Below are 21,068 nucleotides of genomic sequence, written 5' to 3'. Positions count from 1 at the left end.
ACTTTAAAAATTCTTCTCCTCTTGTACCTTTTCCATCCTTGTCTTTTTATGTCATTCATTCACCACATATTCATTGAGGACTTAATCTGTATCAAACTGTATGTTGGGGATACAGTGGTGTTACGTGATGCCTGTACTCGTGGAGCTTACCTTCATGTGTGCCCTCCATATTCCTATAAAATTCTCAGAGTTAGGCTTCATTCTCAATATTTTACAAATTCATTAGCAATTTTTCTTAACATAGCTGTTAAGCACCCATGCTCTGAAGCTAGAATGCCTAAATTCAAATCCTGGCTCTGCTGCCAACTAGTCATGTATATTCAGGCAAGTTACTCAACCTCCTTGTACTTTAATGTCCCTAACTATGAAATGGGGAAAAGAACAGTATCTAAATACCTCATAGGGTTGTTGTAAGATTTAACTGAGTTAATGTATATAAAGGACTCAGAACAGGGCCTGGCCCATGGTTAAATGTTTAATAAATGTTACCTTATTATTATTATTGTTCTATGACTATTCCCTGAGCACCAATTCTGTGTCAGGTCTAAGTGAGGGACTGGAGGGAGATACGGAGGTAGAATGTGACAGGGGCTGGACACCAACTCCTAAACAGACTACTGTGAGGGGTGAGAAGGGCTATGGTGGAAGGAAACCCAAGGGCTGCAGGAACATAGAGAGGCCCCACCCCAGGCTGGCTGTCAGAAGACTCTTCCCAGAGAGGCTTGGGGCTGTGTCCCCAGGTTGCAGTCTATTGCATTTGGGTGATGCTCTAATATCCCCTATGAATGGGGGCTAGGAAGTGTTGATAGGCTGCCACGACTGTGTCTCACTGTTAGAGAGGCCAAGAGGTAACTTGTAGATCATAAGGTCGTTTAATCTGTGGTGAGCCTACACACTCAGTCTTGGTGGATTCAAATTTTCCTTTGCAGTTATGAAGTTATGGCGCAATGTATCTCATGTGGAAAAAAATGGATTACAGCTGGGATTTCTTTAGTTGTTTTGGGAACTAGTATAAAGGGTTTCCAGTAGGAATCTGGTTCAAAGCTTTCAAATTTGGGTTCTCATTTGTTAGTTGAAAAATAAATATAGGCTTTGGAAATAACCTAAAAACCTAGAAGTAAGGGAGTAGTAACATGGATATTTAATAATTAAGTAAATGGTGGTTTATCTATAAAATTGAATATAACTATTAATATATTTACAAGGATTCTTTAATGGCATGAGAAATGTTTATGAAAAAATATGCTGTACTAAGGCATTATTAGCTCTATCATGTGAAAAAGAATCCATAGATAAAATGCTTGAAGAAAATATACTTAAAGGTTGACAATGGTTATTGCTAGTTGGTGAGATTATAGGTGATTTCCTTTATTTTTTACACTTTTTTGGATATTTTCTAATTTTTCCAACATGAGAATGTATTTTAAAGAAAGCTTTATTAAGACATAACTCACATACCACACAGTTCCACTATTTAGAACATTTAGTGTACAATTTAAAGTACACAATTCAGACTTTCCTGGTGGCACAGTGGTTAAGAATCCACCTGCCAATGCAGGGGACATGGGTTTGAGCCCTGGTCCCGGAAGATTGCACATGCCATGGAGCAACTAAGCCTGTGAGCCGCAACTACTGAGCCCATGAGCTGCAACTACTGAGCCCATGAGCCACAACTACTGAGCCCACGTGCCACAACTACTGAAGCTTGCACGCCTAGAGCCCGTGCTCCGCAACAAGAGAAGCAACCACAATGAGAAGCCCCTGCACCAAGACCGCAACTAGAGAAAGCCCACGCACAGCAACAAAGACCCAAAATAGCCAAAAATAAAAATTAATTAATTTAAAAAAATTATACAATTCATTTTTTTTGTTGTTGCATATTTACAGAGTTGTGCAACCATTACCACAAACTAATTTTAGAACACTTTCATCATCCCCGAAGAAACCAGTGTGTGCCCACTAGCAGCCACTCTGCATTCCTATTCCCTCTCTCAGCCAACAACTGATTTATTTTCTATTCTATAGATTTGCCTGCTCTGGATGTTTTGTATAAACAGAATCATACAATACGTACCCTTTAGTGTTTGACTTCTTTGATGCAGCATAGTTTTCTAGGCTCATCCATGTTGTAACATGTATCAGTATTTCATTTCTTTTTATTGCCAAATAATATTCCATTGTATGGATATTCCACATTTTATTAATTCATTTATCAGTTGATCGAATTTGCTTTGTTTCCACTCTTTGGCTATTGAGAGTAATGCTGCTATGAACATCCTTGTACCATTTTTTGTGGACATATGTTTCAAGTCTTTTGAAGTAGAATTTTATATATATATATATATATATATATATATATATATACCTAAAAGTAGAATTGTTAGGTCATATGGTATCTCCACTTAGCATTTTAAGGTACTGTTTTTCAAAGTGGATGCATCATTTTACATACCATCAATGTATGAGTGTTCTAATTTCTCCATATCTTTGTTAACAATTGTTAGTTTGTCTATTTATTTATTTATTTGGCTGCACCTGGTCTTAGTTGCAGCGCGCAGGATCTTCATTGCGGCATGGGGAATCTTTACTTGCGGCATGTGGGAACTTTAGTTGTGGCATGTGAACTCTTAGTTGCGGCATGTGGGATCTAGTTCCCTGACCAGGGATCAAACCAGGGGCCCCTGCATTGGGAGTGCAGAGCCTTAGCCACTGGACCACGAGGGAAGTCCCATATTGTTTGTCTTTTTGATTATAGCCATCTTAGTGTGTGTGAAGTAGCATCTGATGGTGGGTTATTTTTTTTGAATTTTAATTATTTTTTATATAGCAGGTTCTTAATAGTTGTCTATTTTATACATATTAGTGTATATATGTCAATCCCAATCTCCCAATTCATCCCCTCCACCACTTTCCCCCCTTGGTGTCCATACGTTTGTTCTCTACATCTGTGTCTCTATTTCTGCCTTGTAAACCGGTCCATCTGTACCTTTTTTCTAGATTTCACATATATGCGTTAATATACAATATTTGTTTTTCTCTCTCTGACTTACTTCACTCTGTATGACAGTCTCTAGGTCCATCCACGTCTCTGATTGTGGTTTCGATTTGCATTTCTACTATGGCAAATATGAACATCTTTTCATGTGATTATAGGCCACTTGTATATCTTGCTTGGGAAAATGTCTATTCAGTTGCTTTCCCCATTTTTTTGGGTTATTTTTCTTTTTTTGAGTCATAGGAGTTCTCTATATATTCAGAATATGTCTCTTATCAGATATATGATTTGCAAATGTTTTCTCCTATTTTTGGTATCATTTGTATCAAAAGTTTTAAATTTTGTTGAAGTCCAGTTCATCTACTTTTTCTTTTGTCACCTGTGTTTTTGGTATTTATAAAAGAAACTATTGTCTAACCCTAGGTTACACAATAGATTTACTTTTATATAAACTTCTAAGAGTTTATAGTTTTAGCTCGTACATGTAAGTCTATGATCCATTTTGAGTTAAATTTTGTTTATTATGGCAGGAAGCAATCTAATTTAATTCTTTTGCATATTGATATCCAGTTGTCACAGCACCAGTTGTTGAAAAGACTATTCGTTCCCTTGGCATCCTTGTTGAGAATCAACTCACCATAAATTTACAGTTTTTATTTCTCGAGTCTCAGTTCTATTCCATTGATCTACATGTTTATCCTTATGCCAGTACTACACTGTCTTGATTAGTGTAGGTTTGTATTAAGTGTTGAAATCGGGAAGTGTAAGTCCTCCAATTTTGTTCTTTTTCGAGATAGCTTTGGCTGTTCTGGGTTCCTTACATTTCCATGCATTGCATTTATACTGGCGGGGGGTAGTTTTTTAGAAAAGAGAGAAAGGAGGACAGACATTGCTGAAGGACCTATGAAATACATTTGTGTTTTCTGAGTGATACTACTGCAGTGCACCTTTTGCCTTGGTGAGAAAAATTAATTTTTCTCCTCTAAATTTTGTCCTGGTCATGGTAGGTCCCACCTCCCTGTAACTGTTGATGTGACAAGGTATTAATTTAGCCAAGACCTCATCCCCTGCTTTGAGTCATTTGGCTGAGTTAGGGGTTCTTTCCACATAAGGGCTCCCGCAAAACCTTAATTTTTGCTTTACTCCTAGCAAGTATTATCACAGTCTACAGTTGTGGTCTCTACAGTTTTTATTGCACCCTCATCAGCAAATCACTTTTAGTATGTATTTCTGCATATTCATTATGAGTGTACAAATATATGTATATTTATTCATTTATAAATTATATACACTTATGATTAATATACATATTAAGAATACACATGAGACAGAAATTTTAGAGAACAAGATAAAAAATGACTAGAAATAGAAGTTTTCCCACACCTCAATTTTATTCTCTCCGGAGACTGCCATCTTGAATCTTTACTGTTGACCTCCATGTGTTCCTAGCACTCAGCCAAAGGCAGGGTACATAGCAGAAGCTCAATGTCGGCTGTTCAAAAGAAAAATTTCGATATCCCACTATTTCTATTAAAACACAGCCTCTATTCCTAGGATTTGCACCCTGCAAGTAAAGGTTCTGCCTGTCATCCGGTAGGGTCACTTTGTAGAGAGGCTGTGTGGGTGCCTCATCTCTCGTTTTTTTTTTTACCTTCAATTACACCTTAATTGACTTATTTCTTTAGAAAATAGCAGTTGTGTCACCCTTAACTATACTCTTCATTTCAAACTGCTTGGTCAGGTGGAGTTCTGGGTGTTAGGACCACAAAGAATGGAAATCAAACTTTCAGATCAGGATGTATCTATCACTGGAGGATGTGAACAAAGGTCAAGGGAGCTCTTGGGGGTGAGAGTCAGGGAGGGTTTCAGGAAGTTGGATTCTAAAGGACCAGTGGAAATTAGCTAAATGGAGAAGAGAGGAAGGCAGGCAGTCCCAGCTGAACTGCAGGAGCAAAGGCAGGAAGATGGGAGTGGACCCTGCACATTCTGAGCTAGGGAAGAGTTTGGTGTAACTGAACACAAGGGGCAGGGGGCGGTTGCATTTGTGTTTTAAAAAGATCCTTCCAGCAGCTCTGTGTAGTATTAGGGTCTTGAGGCTGGTAGTAGGGGAGGCTGTTGGTTGCCTTAAGAGTAGGACACAATTATAGATTGCTAGAAGGTAGAAACTTCTAAGCTTGGAAGCCCAAACGGAAGCAGGTAAACTCTGCTTTAGTGCTCTGGCTGCACTGTTTTTTAGGATCCCTAAGTCCCCCCCCTCCTTCTTTTTGCTCGGCCCGGGGTTTGTTGCCCTTTCCCTTTGTTCCCAGGTGACACTTATTACCTTTATCAGAAAATTATTATTTCCTGGGAGTCCCCAGTGGGGCTGGGAGTTTTCGGTTTCTGAGCTCCTTTTCAGGCCTGCGGCCGAAGAAAGACACTGTGGTGCCTCTCTGCACTGGTTTCATCAAGCCAGGGCTTGATTGAAGACTTCATCCCACCCCCGCCGCAGTAAAATCAACCCCCCGCCGCACACACACTGAAGCTCAAGCATCCAGATAGAAAACAGCCTCGGGGATGTCAGGAACGCCCAACCCACAGTCAAGGGCGTGTCGAGGCGGGGCCGGTGGCCCAGCTCACACCCCTTCCCTGGGAAGGAGGGGGCAGGGCAGTCCTGGCGCCCTCCGGCTGGGCCCTGCGCCGGCCGCGGTGGGCGGGGTCTCCGGCCGGGCGGGTCTCTGACGGCACTGGGCCCCGCCCCTCGGGGAGGGAGAGCGGGTGGAGCGCGAGGTTAGCGCGCCAGCAGGGCCAGAGCCGGCCTGGGAATCCGCGGAACCAAGCGCAACGAGCGGAGCGCCTGGGCGGCGGCGGCGGCGCACGCTATGGCTCCGGCCGGAGACCGCGAGGGCTACTGGGGCCCCACGACCTCCACGCTGGACTGGTGCGAGGAGAACTACACGGTGACCTGGTACATCGCCGAGTTCTGTGAGTGCGGGTGCCGGCCTGAGGCGGCAGCGAGGGAGGGAGGGCGCCGGTCTGAAGGGGAGACGCCGCGTGAGGAAGGGACAGGGCGGACCTGGCCGCCGGGGGAGGCACGGGGCCTGGCCGGGGGAGGTGGCGTGGGGAGACCGGGCCAGGGGACAGGAACGGGAATGCTGCGGAGGAAGGCAGCAGCTAGGGGAATCCAGTGTGGCGGGTGAGGAGGGCCGGTCTGGACGGGTTGAGGGGGGCCTCGAGGTTGGGGGGCGGAAGAGATGTGGAGAGCCCCTGCTGAACCTTAGGGGAAGCCTGAGGGGCAGGGTTGGGAATGGGGATTTCGCTGCCTGAGGGGCAAGTGGGGGCTGCCCGAGTAGAGCTTGGGACAGTGGGGGACTCTGCTAATTTGAATAAGGGCCCGGGACACCTGCGCCTACTGTTGCTGCCACCACCTTCATCGCAAGGGCACAGGAGAAGGGAACAGGTCCTAGCTCAGTCTTCCCCCAAATACGTGAAAACGCGGTCTTTCCCTTCCTCGTTCTCTGTTCCTGTGAGTCCTCCTTCGGTCACCTCCAGGGAACGGTTTTCCCGGTCTCAGATACCGACCCCCAACCCTTAACCGCCAGCCCAGTCTCACCCAGGATATCTTCGGGTACCAGCGATCACCTCCTTTCTGAGTACGATCATTCAGCTGTCTCCTTGCACCAGGAGCAGAAGGCAGCATCTGGTCTGTACCTTCCGGCTCGTGCCAGGTTCCTAAGAGCACAAGGGATCAAGTCCCTACTCCACCCTGCCTCCTCTCCGACTACCTGACGAAGGTTAAGGTTCTTCTGAGGACTTGGGGAAGAATTCTCCTCCAGCTGCTGCCCCTGACTGGCCCCTTGGGTGCTGTGTGTGTGTATTTCCCCAGATGATTGTTCCTTCCAGGCTAGGAACAGGAAAAATCTGCCACTTCTCTTTCTGTAGTTTACTGTGGTCAAGTTTTGAGAGCACAGCATTTGATCCTTCTTCAGGTACCTGCTTCTGGCAAGGTACAGAGGATATTTTTTGACTCACTATTACTGCCTTCTTTGAATTGGCTCAACTTTCTCAGGACATGAAGCAAAACTCTTTTTTAGCTAACCTTTCCATTGTTGGGTCTTTGTCCCAGACATGTGTTTGGCTTTGTAGGAAAGAGGCAAGACTTTCATGCCAGCTGATCCTACTTTATTGCATTCCCAGTAATTGGCTAGGATTAAAAAAGAAAAGAAAAGAGAACTGTTTTGGTAGTTTTTAAGACTTTCAGTACTATTCCCTTTAAACTGTGATTTAGGCTGGGAGTTACTTTTCCTGAACTACTAGTTTAAATTAATAATTTTTATATAATAATGGATGAATATGGGCAAAGGGGTACATTCGTAGTATAATTACTCGGCAGCTCAAATGTTGGCAAAGGAAGTGCTTTATCAGTTTGCTGTTAGATCACATTGGCAAGGCCATACATGGTCCAGAGGAGGTCCACGAGAGAAGGGACTTAAAACTGTGCTTTCTGAACTAGAAATTTGTAATGTGGAAGAGTGAAACTCAGGGTTCTTAAAATGTTGAATGGGCTGTGATATAGAGCAGTTAAGCTTTCTGTATTTCTCTAGAATGTGGAATTAGAGCCTATGGGTGGAAACTGCCTGTAAGGGGAGAGATTTTGCTTCAACGTAAGGAAAATTTTAAAGTTATAATCGTTGAATGGGTTGATTTGAGAGGTAGAGGGCTTGCTGTCACTGAAAGTGTTCAAACAGACCTTGCTCAACTAACTTACATGGATATTTTAGGGGGAATTAATTGTTTGGTAGAGAAAAGGGGTTGGCTTTAGTTGGCCTTTAGGTCCTTTGCAGCTTTATGGGTCAATATAGGTAATAATGACTCTTAGTTTAGAATGAAGGATTAGAATCAAAAGAGAAAACTGGGATTAGAATCAAAAGAGAAAACTGACAGTTAAGTCATGTGAGTTATGAGACAGCAAGATACTACTGTTCTGACAGATAGCTCTGAGAAATGGGAAATGGCTTTAGTTCTTAATGACCTCAGAAGAGGAAACTCTGAGCAGCCGGCAGGGAGGGTTTTGACATAGGAATCAGGGGTTGCAAGAACAGGATGCGTGAGTGTTGGCAACCCTTTGCACTTGTACCTTGGGAGAAAATGATCTGGAGGAGGTTGAGGTCAACCTTCTCAGCCAGCAAGTGGTGTGTGTCTATCATATCTTTGAGTAAGAGACTTGATCTTTGAAAAATAGGCTGATTAATAATGTGTTTAAAACAAATGCAACTTTATCATCATTATAATATTTTCAATAATGATAGAAATATTCAGAATAATAATAATGGTGATAATAGCTATATCTAAGTGCTTACTATGTACCACACTTTGCTAAGCACTTCATATATCTTATCTTTTTCGATATTTACCATAATTCCAAAAAGAAGGCATTATTATCCTTATTTCACAGATTAGGAAATTGAAACTCTAACAAATAATTTATCTAAGGTTGCAAAAAGTGGGGTAGAGGTAGTATTCAAGTTGAGGCCTGACTCTAAAGCTACTATACCATATTACTTCTATCACACATTCATTGTTTTGACCCTGCCTGCAGGGGATGAAGACAAGCATGACTAATATACTATCACAGATGACAAATTGAATAACTATTCAGGAAGCCTATCTTTCAGCATTGGGGTGTGTGTGTTTTGGGTAATCTAAGGACAGGTTTGGGGAACTGCATGTAAAGATGGCAACAGTTCTCAGTCACTGAAAAACCTGAAACGCTGTCTTCTTAACGTCATCCAAGATGAGCTCATATTCCTTTTTTGCTTGGGTGGATTGTAAGAATGAGGGGAAAAGGTAGCCAGTTTCTCTTCAGTTGTGAAATACTAAGTGCCTTGATGTGCCAGAAGTTACAGGTACTTTGCATGGTAGTATGGGACAATACAAATGACCATGCAAGTTAAAACCTGGCAAAGAAATCTTCATAATCAATGAGAAAAGTTATGAGTATTCCGTGACCTTTACACATTTTTGTCAAACATTGTAAATCCTCTTAGTCATAAATATATGGAGAAATGAAAAAAATGTTAAAACTAATATTTAGTACACTGTAATTTAAAACATTACAAACATTGAGAATTAAAATGTGTTATTTCTTTGTAGAAGAACTTATCTAGAGTAATTTGAGTAGTACTTGCCTTCTTGTCATGTAACTTATGATATGGAATGAGTATTTTTTTCTATGCCTTGGTGGATTGTCATGCTCCTTTCTAACTTTGGATCAGGTTCCAACATTGCATTCTTTGCACTTTCAATATTGTGAAATATTTCTGAGAGTTCCTTTAATGCGGAGTTTTGCTGGTTCACTTCTGTTCCATCTTCATCCTTTTCTCACAATCACTTTCTTCATTTGTGTCGGTAAGTTTGCCTTCACTAAGTTCCTCTGGCTGCATATCTAGTCTCTTGAGTGGCAACAGGGTCAACATTGTCATGGTCAGTTATTTCTTCTATAACTCCATTTATGTTTGATTGGGGTTTTATTTCCAACACTATTACTTTTTAAAAAAAATTTATTTTATTGAAGTATAGTTGACTTACAATGTTGTATTAATTTCTACTGTAAAGCAAAGTGATTTGGTTATACATATATACATTCTTTTTCATATTCTTTTTCATCATGGTTTATCACAGGATATTGAATATAGTTCCCTGTGCTGTACCGTAGGACCTTGTTGTTTATCCATTCTCTATATAATAGTTTGCATCTACTAATCCTAAACTTCCAATCCATCCCTCCCCCACCCCCTTAACACTATTACTTTTTGTTTCTTTGCTGCACTTTCATCATTGTTGGCCTGTTCCACCTTTCAATTATCCATTTTTGTAGCATGTCACATACATTCATCACCAGGAGACAAGGAAGCAACTCAGCTACATGCTTTGCCGTCTGTACATGAACTGAATAACAGATGTGCAGTGACTAAACACCAACAGACTTTGCCCTGGTGTTTTATCTGTAGTTAGAAATTTAGGCAGAGAGATATTTTTCTGTCAGCACTTTGAAGATATTATTCCATTGTATCCTGGCTTTTACTGTTACTGATAAGGAGTCCACCAACGGCCTAATTGTTGTTCCTTTGCAATTTATTTTGTCAAATCCACCAACAAACTTTAAAAGAAGTGACTTGGTTAGTCACCGATCGTGATGTGCTTCTATTATTTACATAGTCATTTGTGGATTGAAGATCTAGTAGTGAAGTTTGTACTTTATTCAGTTATTCACAGTTAATATACTATGGTAACTGAAATTTGAATTGTGTTGTCGGGGAATCGGTATTGTTTAACGAAACTGTGGTAACTGAAATTTGTGCATATTAGAGCTCTGCAAAGTGAAGACCGCTTGTGTATTTCTAATCCTAGTAACATTCCTAGTAAGTAGGTGGTGTTATCCCCATTTTATAGGTGAGAGAACTGAGTCTTAGAGAAGTTAACTTGCTCAGTGTCATATAGCTATTAAGTGGCAGAAATGGTATTCAAATATAGGTCTGACAACTCTTTCTACTAAGAAACACTGTAACAGGAAGTGGAATTTCAGGTGCTGTCGTTTTTATGGAAGAAATATTTCCTAAAGGGAAGCAGAAGGGAATTCTGTGTTTTAATTATGGCCTCAAGGGAGAATTACCCGGTTAAATTTTTTTTTTCAGAATGTTTAATTTATTCAGCAAGTATTTATTGAAAACTTATTTTGTCATTGACTTAAAATACAAAACTATACAAAGACTGTCTCTCTGTTCAAGGTAGCTAATAAGCCAGTAGAGGTATGAACAGATAAGTTCAAATAGGCATTTCCTACTTTCAAGGGAAATGCATTCCTAAAAATGTATTTGAAAGAAGAATGTTTAAAATTTGATGTATTATAAAGGAGGGTTTATTTATCAGAAAGCTAAAAAATATTTTTAAATCCTAATTATGGGTTTCATAGGAGCTACTTCAGTCTGAGGGGGTAACCTGGCTAGTAAGACTTTCATGGATGGGGAGAATGGATGGTAACTTCTGGTAGGACCATCTAGCTATCTCCCTTTTGTCCTTGGGCTAGGATGATTCAAGCTAGGTAGGTGTTGTCTCTTCTCACAGGTTTGCTGCCCCTCTCCCCATCCTATTCATAGGAATTGAGCAGAAGGGAAGCAGGGCAACCCTCAGTCTTTACACCTTCATGATGGGATTTGCTTAGATGGGATAAAGGAGTCTGTCTTTCATTGCCAGGGCAGCACAAGACTAGAGAGGCTTTAATCAGCTGCCCCTGCCGTACACATATGCCACTCAAGGCATCTAGCTGCTTGTACCTCCTTGCACCCTTTTCCTTTCGTTTTTTCAGGCCCCTTCCCACTATCTTCTCTGAATAGTAGCCTCAAGGAAGTGAGCGTGCTTCAGGCTTCTTTCGGCCATGGGGTTCTGTGGGCTGGTGGAGTGACATCCTGTCACCTTAAGGAAGATAGTCTTTTTCCTCAGGGTTATTGATGAGCAAGCATCACTGCCTCTGACTCATAGCTCAGAAACACCGTAAGTCCACTGAAGAATGAAGGCCAAATGAAGGGTCAAATTTAGTGTACCAAAGGGTTTAGATTTAATTTATACAGTCAGAGACTGCCAGTAAATTGTTCCGGGTGCTATGATGGACATATGTATATGGTGCTTTGGAATGCAAGGAAGGGGTGCTTATTAAAAACGTAAAGCATAAAGGCTTTACAGTGTTAGTGCTGGAAGAACTGCCATACCAGCTAGCTAGCTGGTTGGTTGTGTATTTATTTATTTATCAATCATTGTGGAAAGACACACATAACATAAAATTTACCGTCTTAACCATTTTTCAGTGTACAGTTCTGTAGTGTTAAGTACACTGACACTGTTGTGCAGCCAATCTCCAGAACTCTTTTCATCTTGTAAAACTGAAACTCCATTTCCATTTAACAACTCCGTATTCCCTCCTCCCCCGCAGACCCTGGCAACCAGTCTGCTTTTTGTCTCTATGAATTTATATAAGTGGAATCAACAGTGGGTTTTTTTGTTTGTTTTGGGTGACTGGCTTATTTCACTTAGCATAATGTCCTTATGTAGCATTTTGTAGCATGTGTTAGAATGTCCTTCTTTCCAAAGGCTGAATAATATTTCATTGTATGTATACACTACATTTGCTTATCCATTCATCCATTGATGGACACATGGGTTGCTTCCACCTCTTGGCTGTAGTGAATAGTGAGGCTGTGACATGGGTGTACAAATATCTCTTCAACCCAAAAGTGGAATTTCTGGATCATATGGTGACATAGTGTCTATTTTAACTTTTTCATTAGAAAGAAGCATTTTATTATTTTCTGTCATGGGCTCCATGAATTTATTATTATTTTTATATAAATTGTAACTTATTATTTCTACATAAATTATAATTATTAATGTACTTTATCCCCATTTCAAATAATCAGAGGCACATGTGACTATCAATTAGAGGAGATCTAGTCACTGTTACTACACTGTATTGATCCATATGAGATATATGAGATAAGGTAATGTATTACCTTAATATATTGATATAATTCTAGTCCAAAGCAAAAGAGTATAATAATTTCATTGCAGCCTTATTTCAGATAAATATGATTTTTGAGATACTGAAAATAGCCAATAGAAATAATAAAAGCTAACATTATGGGACACTATGTGCAAAGCTCTATGTGTATATTATCTTATACGAACCCTTATTATAATCCTTATAAGAACTCTTCTAAAGTTTAAGACGTTTAAGTAACTTGCCCTAGGTCAACACTATTAAGTGGCAGAGCCCAAGGGACCCAAGGGCCATTTGATTCTAAAGCTATGCGCTGAACTATCATACTATCTTGCCTCCCTCCGTTACTACTTTTTCAGACCCCAGTGCGTCCAGGGACCTCAGGTTGGTAACTAGTGGTCTAACCTTCTCATTTTACATGCAAGGAGAAGGACCTTGAGAGTTGACACGATTTGCTCAAGATTATCTTGCCAATTAGTTGTGAAACCTAGACCAGAATCCACGTTCAGTAGTTTCTCAGTATGGGAAATAGTAGAGCCGAGGAGGATGATGTCAGATATTGTTGATGTCATATTGTTAATGGGTTACCAGGTCATAGGGCTTCCTCACAACAACAAGAGCTCCTAATTAACTATTTTTTTTTTATGGTGAAGATACCTAACGTCTGTAGAGTGCTTTATAGTAGTTCTGCTCAGATTTTAATGTGCATGTGAATTCCCTGGAGGTCTTGTTAACATTCATATTCCAGTGCAGTAGGTCTGGAATGTGGCCTTAGATTCTGCATTTCTTATAAGCTATGAGATGACTCCAGTGCTGTTGGTCTGGAGATTATACTTGGAGAAGCAAGACTTTATAGTTCAAAAAACACTGTTAATTCTTTTTTTCCTATGGGGTGTAAGCGTTATCACTGTTTCTATGTAAGGAACCAGGTTCAAAAGGATAAGTGACTTGTTCAGGATCACAGGGCTGGTACTGGAACCTAGGTTTCTAACTTGAAAATCAAGTTAGGTGTTGATCACTACCCCCCTCCTCCACCCTGCTCCCAGCAGTAACAGGCCAAAAATACTGCATGTGAACTGAAGTTTGAAAATGATTGTTCTGGGTAATGAGCTAAATTGAATTTAAAATTGAACATGTTACATTTTCATTTTAGAAACAGTTTTCTTTCCATTTGTTCCCAATACCTAAGCGAAGCTCAAACCAAACTATCTTTCAGACTTTGGTCTATAGTTAGTAATTAGTTGTAAGTGGATCTGCACAGTTCTAGCCTGTTTTGTTCAAGGGTCAACCGTATGTACTGTGTTTTTTCCTATATATACATACCTATGGTAAAATTTAATTTATAAATTAAGCGCAGTAAGAGATTAATAACAGCTAATAATAAAATAGAACAGTTATAACAATATACTGTAATAAAAGTTATGTGAATGTGGTCTCTCTCAAAATATTGTACTGTACTTACCCTTATTGTTGTGATAATCTGAGATGATAAAATGCCTACATGATGAGAAGGTATTGTGATCTAGTGTTAGGCTACTATTAACTTCTGATTATGCAGAGAAGGAGATTCATTTGCTTTGGGTGATCCTGGATCATTGAGCCGTAATGATGTGGATGGTTGGATGTCGGGAGCAGATGATGTTGACGGCTGAGGATCCTAGGTGGGACAGAGCAGGACGTTGCAAGATTCATTATGCTGCTCAGAACAGTGCACAGTTAAAACCTTATGAATTGTTTATTTCTGGAATTTTCCATTTAATATTTTCAGACTGCAGTTGACTATGGGTATTTGAAAGCTTGGAGAGTGAAACCGCAGATTAGGAGAAACTACCGTACTTGAAGGCTAAGTACAGTTTGAAGTCTAATCTTGATTTAGCATTTACCCAGGTCATCCAAGATTTTAACTAGGAAAAATTGTCCTTTGGTAGCACATGTTGGAAGAAATGATTTATTTTTATTTTTTATTTTTTTGGCTGCGCCGTGCATCATGTGGGGGATCTTAGTTCCCTAACCAGGGATCGAACCCATGCCCCCTGCAGTGGAAGCGCAGAGTCTTAACCACTGGACCGGCAGAGAAGTCCCTATTTACTTATTTTAGTGGAACAGTAATTGATGTATGGGTAAATAAGGAGAACAAATACCTCAAATTGTAATTTGGGCAACTTTACTAACTGGAATACAGAGAATAGTAAACATTTAAAGTTTTGTCCAGTACACTATTATTTCAGGTTGAAATTTTAAGTTGTTTATTTGATTTTGGGGTTCTACCCTTGTTCCTTTGCCAACTGTTTCATAGTGGGCGGAAAAAAACACTCACCCGGAGAGTTTTCGGTAGTGCAACAAAGAGTGTTTTATAATAAATACGTAAGGGCGGCTTCCCTGGTGGCGCAGTGGTTGGGAGTCTGCCTGCCAATGTAGGTGACACGGGTTCGAGCCCTGGTCTGGGAGGCTCCCACATGCCGCAGAGCAACTAGGCCCGTGCGCCACAACTACTGAGCTTGCGTTCTGGAGCCCGGGAGCCACAACTGCTGAAGCCCGCGCGCCTAGAGCCCGTGCTCGGCAACAAGAGAAGCCACCGCAATGAGAAGCCCGCGCGCCACAGCGAAGAGTAGCCCCCGCTCGCCACAACTGGAGAAAGCCCGCACGCAGCAACGAAGGCCCAATGCAGCCCCCCCCCACAAAAAAAAAATAAGGGCATGAAGAAACATTTTAGGACCCAGAAAAATGATTGAGCCCAAAAGAGACAGCAAAAGCAGTTTATGGTGACATGAAACCCTACATGCTTTCCTGTGGGGAAAGTACCTGACATAATGACTTGAAGTCAGAATCAGAATCCTCTCTGAACTTTGCTCCATTGAACATTGTGACTTTGGGCAAATCACTTAATCATTCTTTGTACCAGTTTATTTTCTATAAAATGAGAACAATGAATATCTGGTAGGGTTGTGAGAATTAAATGGCATGATACATGTGAAAATGCACAGGGAAGTGCCTGGCAAATACTAGGTGCTCAATAAAAGTCGAATTGGAATCTAGTCAAGATAAGTTTAAAAAATAAATACTACTTTGTTATAGTTGTGACCTTCTTATCTGTGATGGTTAGTTTTATGTGTGAACTTGGCTTGGCTACAGTATCCAGTTACTTAATCAAATACTGATCTAGGTATTGCTCTGAAGGAATCTTGTAAATGTGGTTAACACCTACAGTCAGTTGACTTTAAGTGAAGATTACCCTCAGTAATGTGAGTGGGCCTCATTTAAACAGTTGAAAGGCTGTAAGAGCAAACACTGAGTTTAGGGATTGGGGTAGGGAAGTTAAACCTTTATTTGGGGAGGTCTCCTATCTGACCCCTCACCTTGGTGGACTTCCCCTCCCTTCACCCCTCTTCCCTTTCTTCCTTCTTCGTTTCATTTATTTGAATATTTTGAATATACCAGAATTTTTAGATGTTTTCAGTGGAAAGGTCAGTTGGAGTATCTAGTGTGCCGCACAACCTTAACCCGATTGCTTTTGCATCTGCTGTTCCCTTGTCATTTGTAGCTGCATTCCCAGTCAGTGGATACCTCTTTAAACCTTGACTGATTACTCCTTACAGAATTAGGTGCTTCTTCTCTTTCCATTTGAAGATTTTCTATTGACTGAAGGATAAAGGCCAAATAGTAAATATGGCATGAAAAGCCCCTTTTTTTAATGAATATTTTCACATGTACAGCAAAGTTAGAAGAATTTTGCAGTGATTATCCATTCACCTATTGCCTAAATCCTACCAATAACATTTTAGTATACAGTACTTTTTTTAATCATATATCTATTTATCCATTCCTCTATCAATTCATTTTATTTTTTGATACATTTTAAAGTAAATTGCAGACATCTGTATACTTTCCCTCTAAATATTTCAACATACATATCATTAAAGTTCAATTCTCTGTTTTTTCTTTGGATGTAAAATTTGTATTCAATGTAAATGCACAAATCGTGTGTATTTGCTGAATTTTAAGAAGTGCATTTATATGCATAACGAAAACCCCTATCAAGATAGAGAACTTTACCTGTCAAACATGAAAGTTCCTCATGCCCCTTCTCTGTAATTCTCACCTTCACCTTCCCTCTTGTCTCCAGGGCAACTATCTGTTCTGATTTTTTTCTTCACCATAAATTAGATTTGTTCATTCTAGGACTGCATGTGAGTAGAATTATATAATATTTACTATTTGGTGTCAGGTTTCTTTCACTCACATAGTATTTTTGATATTCATGTTGTTGCATGTGTTGGTAGTTCCTTTTTATTGCCAATTAGTATTCCATTGTATGAATGTAACATAGTTTATCTATTTTCCTGTTGATGCACACCTGGCTGTTTTCAGGTTTTGGTAACCAATAAAGCTGTGATATACATTCTTGTACAGGTCTTCTTGTGGATATATATTTTCATTTCTCATAGGTAGATACCTAGACATTTAGTTTACTTCCATGTCTTGGCTGTTGTAAATAGTGCTGCTATGAACATTGTGGTAGTTTTTGTCTTTTCTGGATATATGCGCAGGAGTGGGACTCTGGATTATATGGTAACCCTATTTTTAGGTTTTTAAGGAACCTCCATACTGTTCTCCTCAGTGGCTGCACCAATTTATTGTACGATCCCGCCAACAGTGTAGGAGGGTTCCTTTTCCTCCACACCCTCTCCAGCATTTATTATTTGTAGACTTTTTGATGATGGCCATTCTGATTGGTGTGAGGTGATGATACCTCATTGTAGTTTTTTTTTTTTTTTTTGCGGTACGCGGGCCTCTCACCGTTGCGGCCTCTCCCGTTGCGGAGCACAGGCTCTGGACGTGCAGGCTCAGTGGCCATGGCTCACGGGCCCAGCTGCTCCGCGGGATGTGGGATCTTCCCGGACCGGGGCACGAACCCGCGTCCCCTGCATCGGCAGGCGGACACTCAACCACTACGCCACCAGGGAAGCCCCTCATTGTAGTTTTGATTTACATTTCTCTAATAATTAGTGATGTTGAGCATCTTTTCATGTGCCTATTGGCCATCTGTATGTCTTCTTTGGAGAAATACCTGTTTGGGTCTTCTGCCCATTTTTTGATTGGGTTGTTTGTTTTTTTGATATTGAGTTGTATGAGCTGTTTATATATTTTGGAAATTAAGTCCTTGTCAGTTGCATTGTTTGCAGATATTTTCTCCCATTCCATAAGTTGTCCCCATGTACACACATGCTTTTTTAAAGTAGATGTGAGGGCAGTCTGGCTTTGTTGTCTGATATTCTGTTGATCTGTTGATCACTGGAGTTGATTCAATTAGGCTTGCCAATCAAATGGATATTCTTTGTTCTCACTATTCTAGGAATGTCCAATTTAAAGCTTGACAATTGAAGAGAATTATGACCTTGATAAAGGAGGACTATTCTTTGGTTAAGAGCAGCCATCATTGGGTAAACATTCAGCCCCCTATGTGCCCTTCCCTCATCCCATCTTCTTTCTTTTTCTTCAGAGATAACCACTATCCTTAATTTAGTGTTTCATTTCCTAGTCTTTTACCACTTAAGCATTCCTAGAAAATACAGTTTAGGTTTGCTTGTTTTACATTTTATGTGAGTGGAATTTTACTATATATACGTTCTTCTGCAACTTGTTTTTTTCACTCAAATTGTGGTCCTTAGTATCATTCATGTTCCTGAGAATTATCTACGTTGATAGGTTAGGTAGTTCATTTTTTTTCTTACTGTTGTTTAGAATTTCACTGTATGAATATATTGATTTATCCATTCTTCAGTCGTTGGATGTTTTGCTGTTTCCAGGTGTTTGATATTACAAATAATGCTATGAACATTCTTGTACATCTTCTGGTACACACAAGTGTAAGAGTGTCTGTATATATTTAGGAGTATAATTATTAGATTGTAGAGCATGTCTATATTCAACTTTTATTAGATCAGAGGTTCTCAGACTTTTTGGTCTTATGACCCCTGTACACATTTAAAATTATTGAGAACCCTGGAGAACTTTGTGAGTTAAGTCTATTGGTATTTACTATATTAGAAGTTAAAATTAGAAACAAATCTTTATTAGTCCATTTAAGATTCGTGTCTATGAGAAATGAGATTTGTCCTGCTGTTGAATCAGTAGTTTGTTCCTTTTTATTGCTGAGTAGTATTTCATTATATGAATATACTATAGTTAGTTTATCCATTTACCTATTGATACTAGGACTGTTTCCGTTTTTGCCTATTATGAATAAAGCTGCTATGAACATTCTTATTCAAGTCTTTTTGTGAACATATATTTTTCATCTTTCTTGGGTAAATTCATAGAAGTGGAATTACCAGGTCATAGAGTTAGTTTATGTTTAGTTTTTTAAGGGACTGCAAGACTTTTTTCCAAAGTGATGTAACTTTTCATTCTCATCATGGAAGTTTTGGGTGCTCCACACACTCAAGGACATTTAGCGTTGCCATGCTTTTTAATTTTATCTATTCTGGAGTGTGTATAGTGGCATCTCATTGTGATTTTTTTTTTATTTTGTTGCGGTACGCGGGCCTCTCACTGCTGTGGCCTCTCCCGTTGCGGAGCACAGGCTCCGGACGCACGGGCCCAGCGGCCATGGCTCACGGGCCCAGCCTCTCCGCGGCGTGTGGGATCTTCCCGGACCGGGACACGAACCCGCGTCCCCTGCATTGGCAGGCGGACTCCCAACCACTGTGCCACCAGGGAAGCCCTCATTGTGATTTTAATTAGCATTTACTGATAACTAAAGATGCTGAGCACATTTTCATGTGCTTCTTGGACATTCGTATATCTTCTTTTGTATATTGTCTTTTCAGATCTTTTGCCCATTAAAAAAAGTTGGGTTGTCTTTTTATTTTTAAAATTAATTTTATTTTTGGCTGCGGTGAGTCTTCGTTGCAGCACGCAGACTTTCTCTAGTTGTGGTGAGCAGGGCCTACTCTTCATTGCAGTGTGCGGGCTTCTCACTGCGGTGGCTTCTCGTTGCGGAGCACAGGCTCTAGGTGCGTGGGCTTCAGTAGTTGTGGCACACGGGCTAAGTTGCTCCGCGACATGTGGGATCTTCCCGGACCAGGGCTTGAACCCATGTCCCCTGCATTGGCAGACAGATTCTCAACCACTGTGCCACCAGTGAAGCCCGGGTTGTCTTTTTTTTAAATCTTTTTAATTAATTTATTAATTTATTTATTTTTATATTTATTTTTGGCTGTGTTGGGTCTTCGTTTCTGTGCGAGGGCTTCCTCTAGTTGCGGCAAGCGGGGGCCACTCTTCATCGCGGTGCGTGGGCCTCTTCACTATCTTGGCCTCTCTTGTTGCAGAGCACAGGCTCCAGACGCGCAAGGCTCAGTAGTTGTGGCTCACGGCCCTAGTTGCTCCGCGGCATGGAGGATCTTCCCAGACTAGGGCTCGAAACCGTGTCCCCTGCATTAGCAGGCAGATTCTCAACCACTGCACCACCAGGGAAGCCCCCGGGTTGTCTTTTTATTATTGAGTTGCAAGTTTCCTTATATATTCTGGACATAAGTCCTTTTATCAGATGGATGTTTGGTGACTGTTTTCTCCCTGTCTATGTTTTGTCTATTCATTTTCTAAAAAGTATCTTTTAATGAGGAGAAGTTTAAAATTTTTATGGAGTCTAATTTATCTTTTTTTTATATAGTTATTGCTTTCCTTATCCCGTTTAGAAAAACTTCTGTCTACCCTCAGATTATAAAGGTATTTTCCCATATTCTCTTATAGAAGTTTTATAGTTATAGCTTGATATTTAGGTCTATATCCATCTCAAATTCATTGTATATATGGTATGAGGTAGGGATTGAAGTTTATTTTTTTCTCATATGCATGTCCAGTTGTTACAACGTTATTTGCTGAAAAAACATTCCCCCCCCCCGCCATTGGATTGCTTTTGCTCTTTTGTCAAAAATCAGTGAGCTGTACATGTATGTCTATTTCTGGGCTCTCTGCTCTGTTGATCTATTTGCATATCCTTATGCCATTACCACAGAGTCTTGATATATATAGCTTTATAGTGGACCTTGAAATCAACTACTATAAATCTTCCAACTTGGTTCTTTTAAAATATTGTTTTGGATATTTAGGTCTTATGCATTTTCATATAAATTTTTGAATCAGCTTGTCTATTATGGTGGTTTTAAAAGATGTGCACTTTGCTATTTCTCTGTAGAACTTAATTACCTTCCCCTTGAGTGTGGTCCAAATTTAGTACCTTGCTTCTAATAAAATAAATTAGAAGTAATGTGATGAAACTTTGGATACTAGGTTATAAAAGGCATGACTGCTTCCCTCTTGGCCTCTTTCTTGGATCACTCACTCTGGGGGAAGACAGCCCTCATGTCATGAAAGGTCTATGTGATGAGGGACTGAGGCCTCCAGCCAACAGACAGGTGAATTAGCCATCTCGAAAGTTGACCTTCCAGCTCCATTTAGGCCTTCAGATGACTTTGGAGCTGGCCAACATTTTGACTACATTCCCATGGGAGATCCTGAGTCTGAACTGTTTCCATATTTTTGACT

At 40.3% G+C, this 21,068-nt stretch overlaps 1 protein-coding gene across 2 annotated transcripts in view; it reads left to right on the top strand.

The window, feature by feature from the left end:
• Window positions 1–5,779: 5,779 nt before the first annotated feature.
• The window catches only part of ACER3 (alkaline ceramidase 3), a 185,481-nt gene continuing 170,192 nt past the window's right edge, over window positions 5,780–21,068 (top strand). The window contains exon 1 of one of the 2 annotated variants that reach the window (XM_029209020.1): window positions 5,780–5,956. In XM_029209020.1, the coding sequence (XP_029064853.1) occupies window positions 5,854–5,956 (103 nt within the window). In that variant the 5' untranslated portion in view covers window positions 5,780–5,853. The remainder of the gene's footprint in view (window positions 5,957–21,068) is intronic. The other variant, XM_029209021.1, reaches the window with a different exon arrangement.

This window comes from Monodon monoceros, unplaced genomic scaffold (genome assembly GCF_005190385.1).
Source record: "Monodon monoceros isolate NGI ecotype Baffin Bay Population unplaced genomic scaffold, NGI_Narwhal_1 Super_Scaffold_7, whole genome shotgun sequence".
NCBI lineage: Eukaryota > Metazoa > Chordata > Mammalia > Artiodactyla > Monodontidae > Monodon > Monodon monoceros.
Note: the sequence above shows the minus strand (reverse complement) of the source record. Positions and strands in the feature narration are given on the sequence as shown.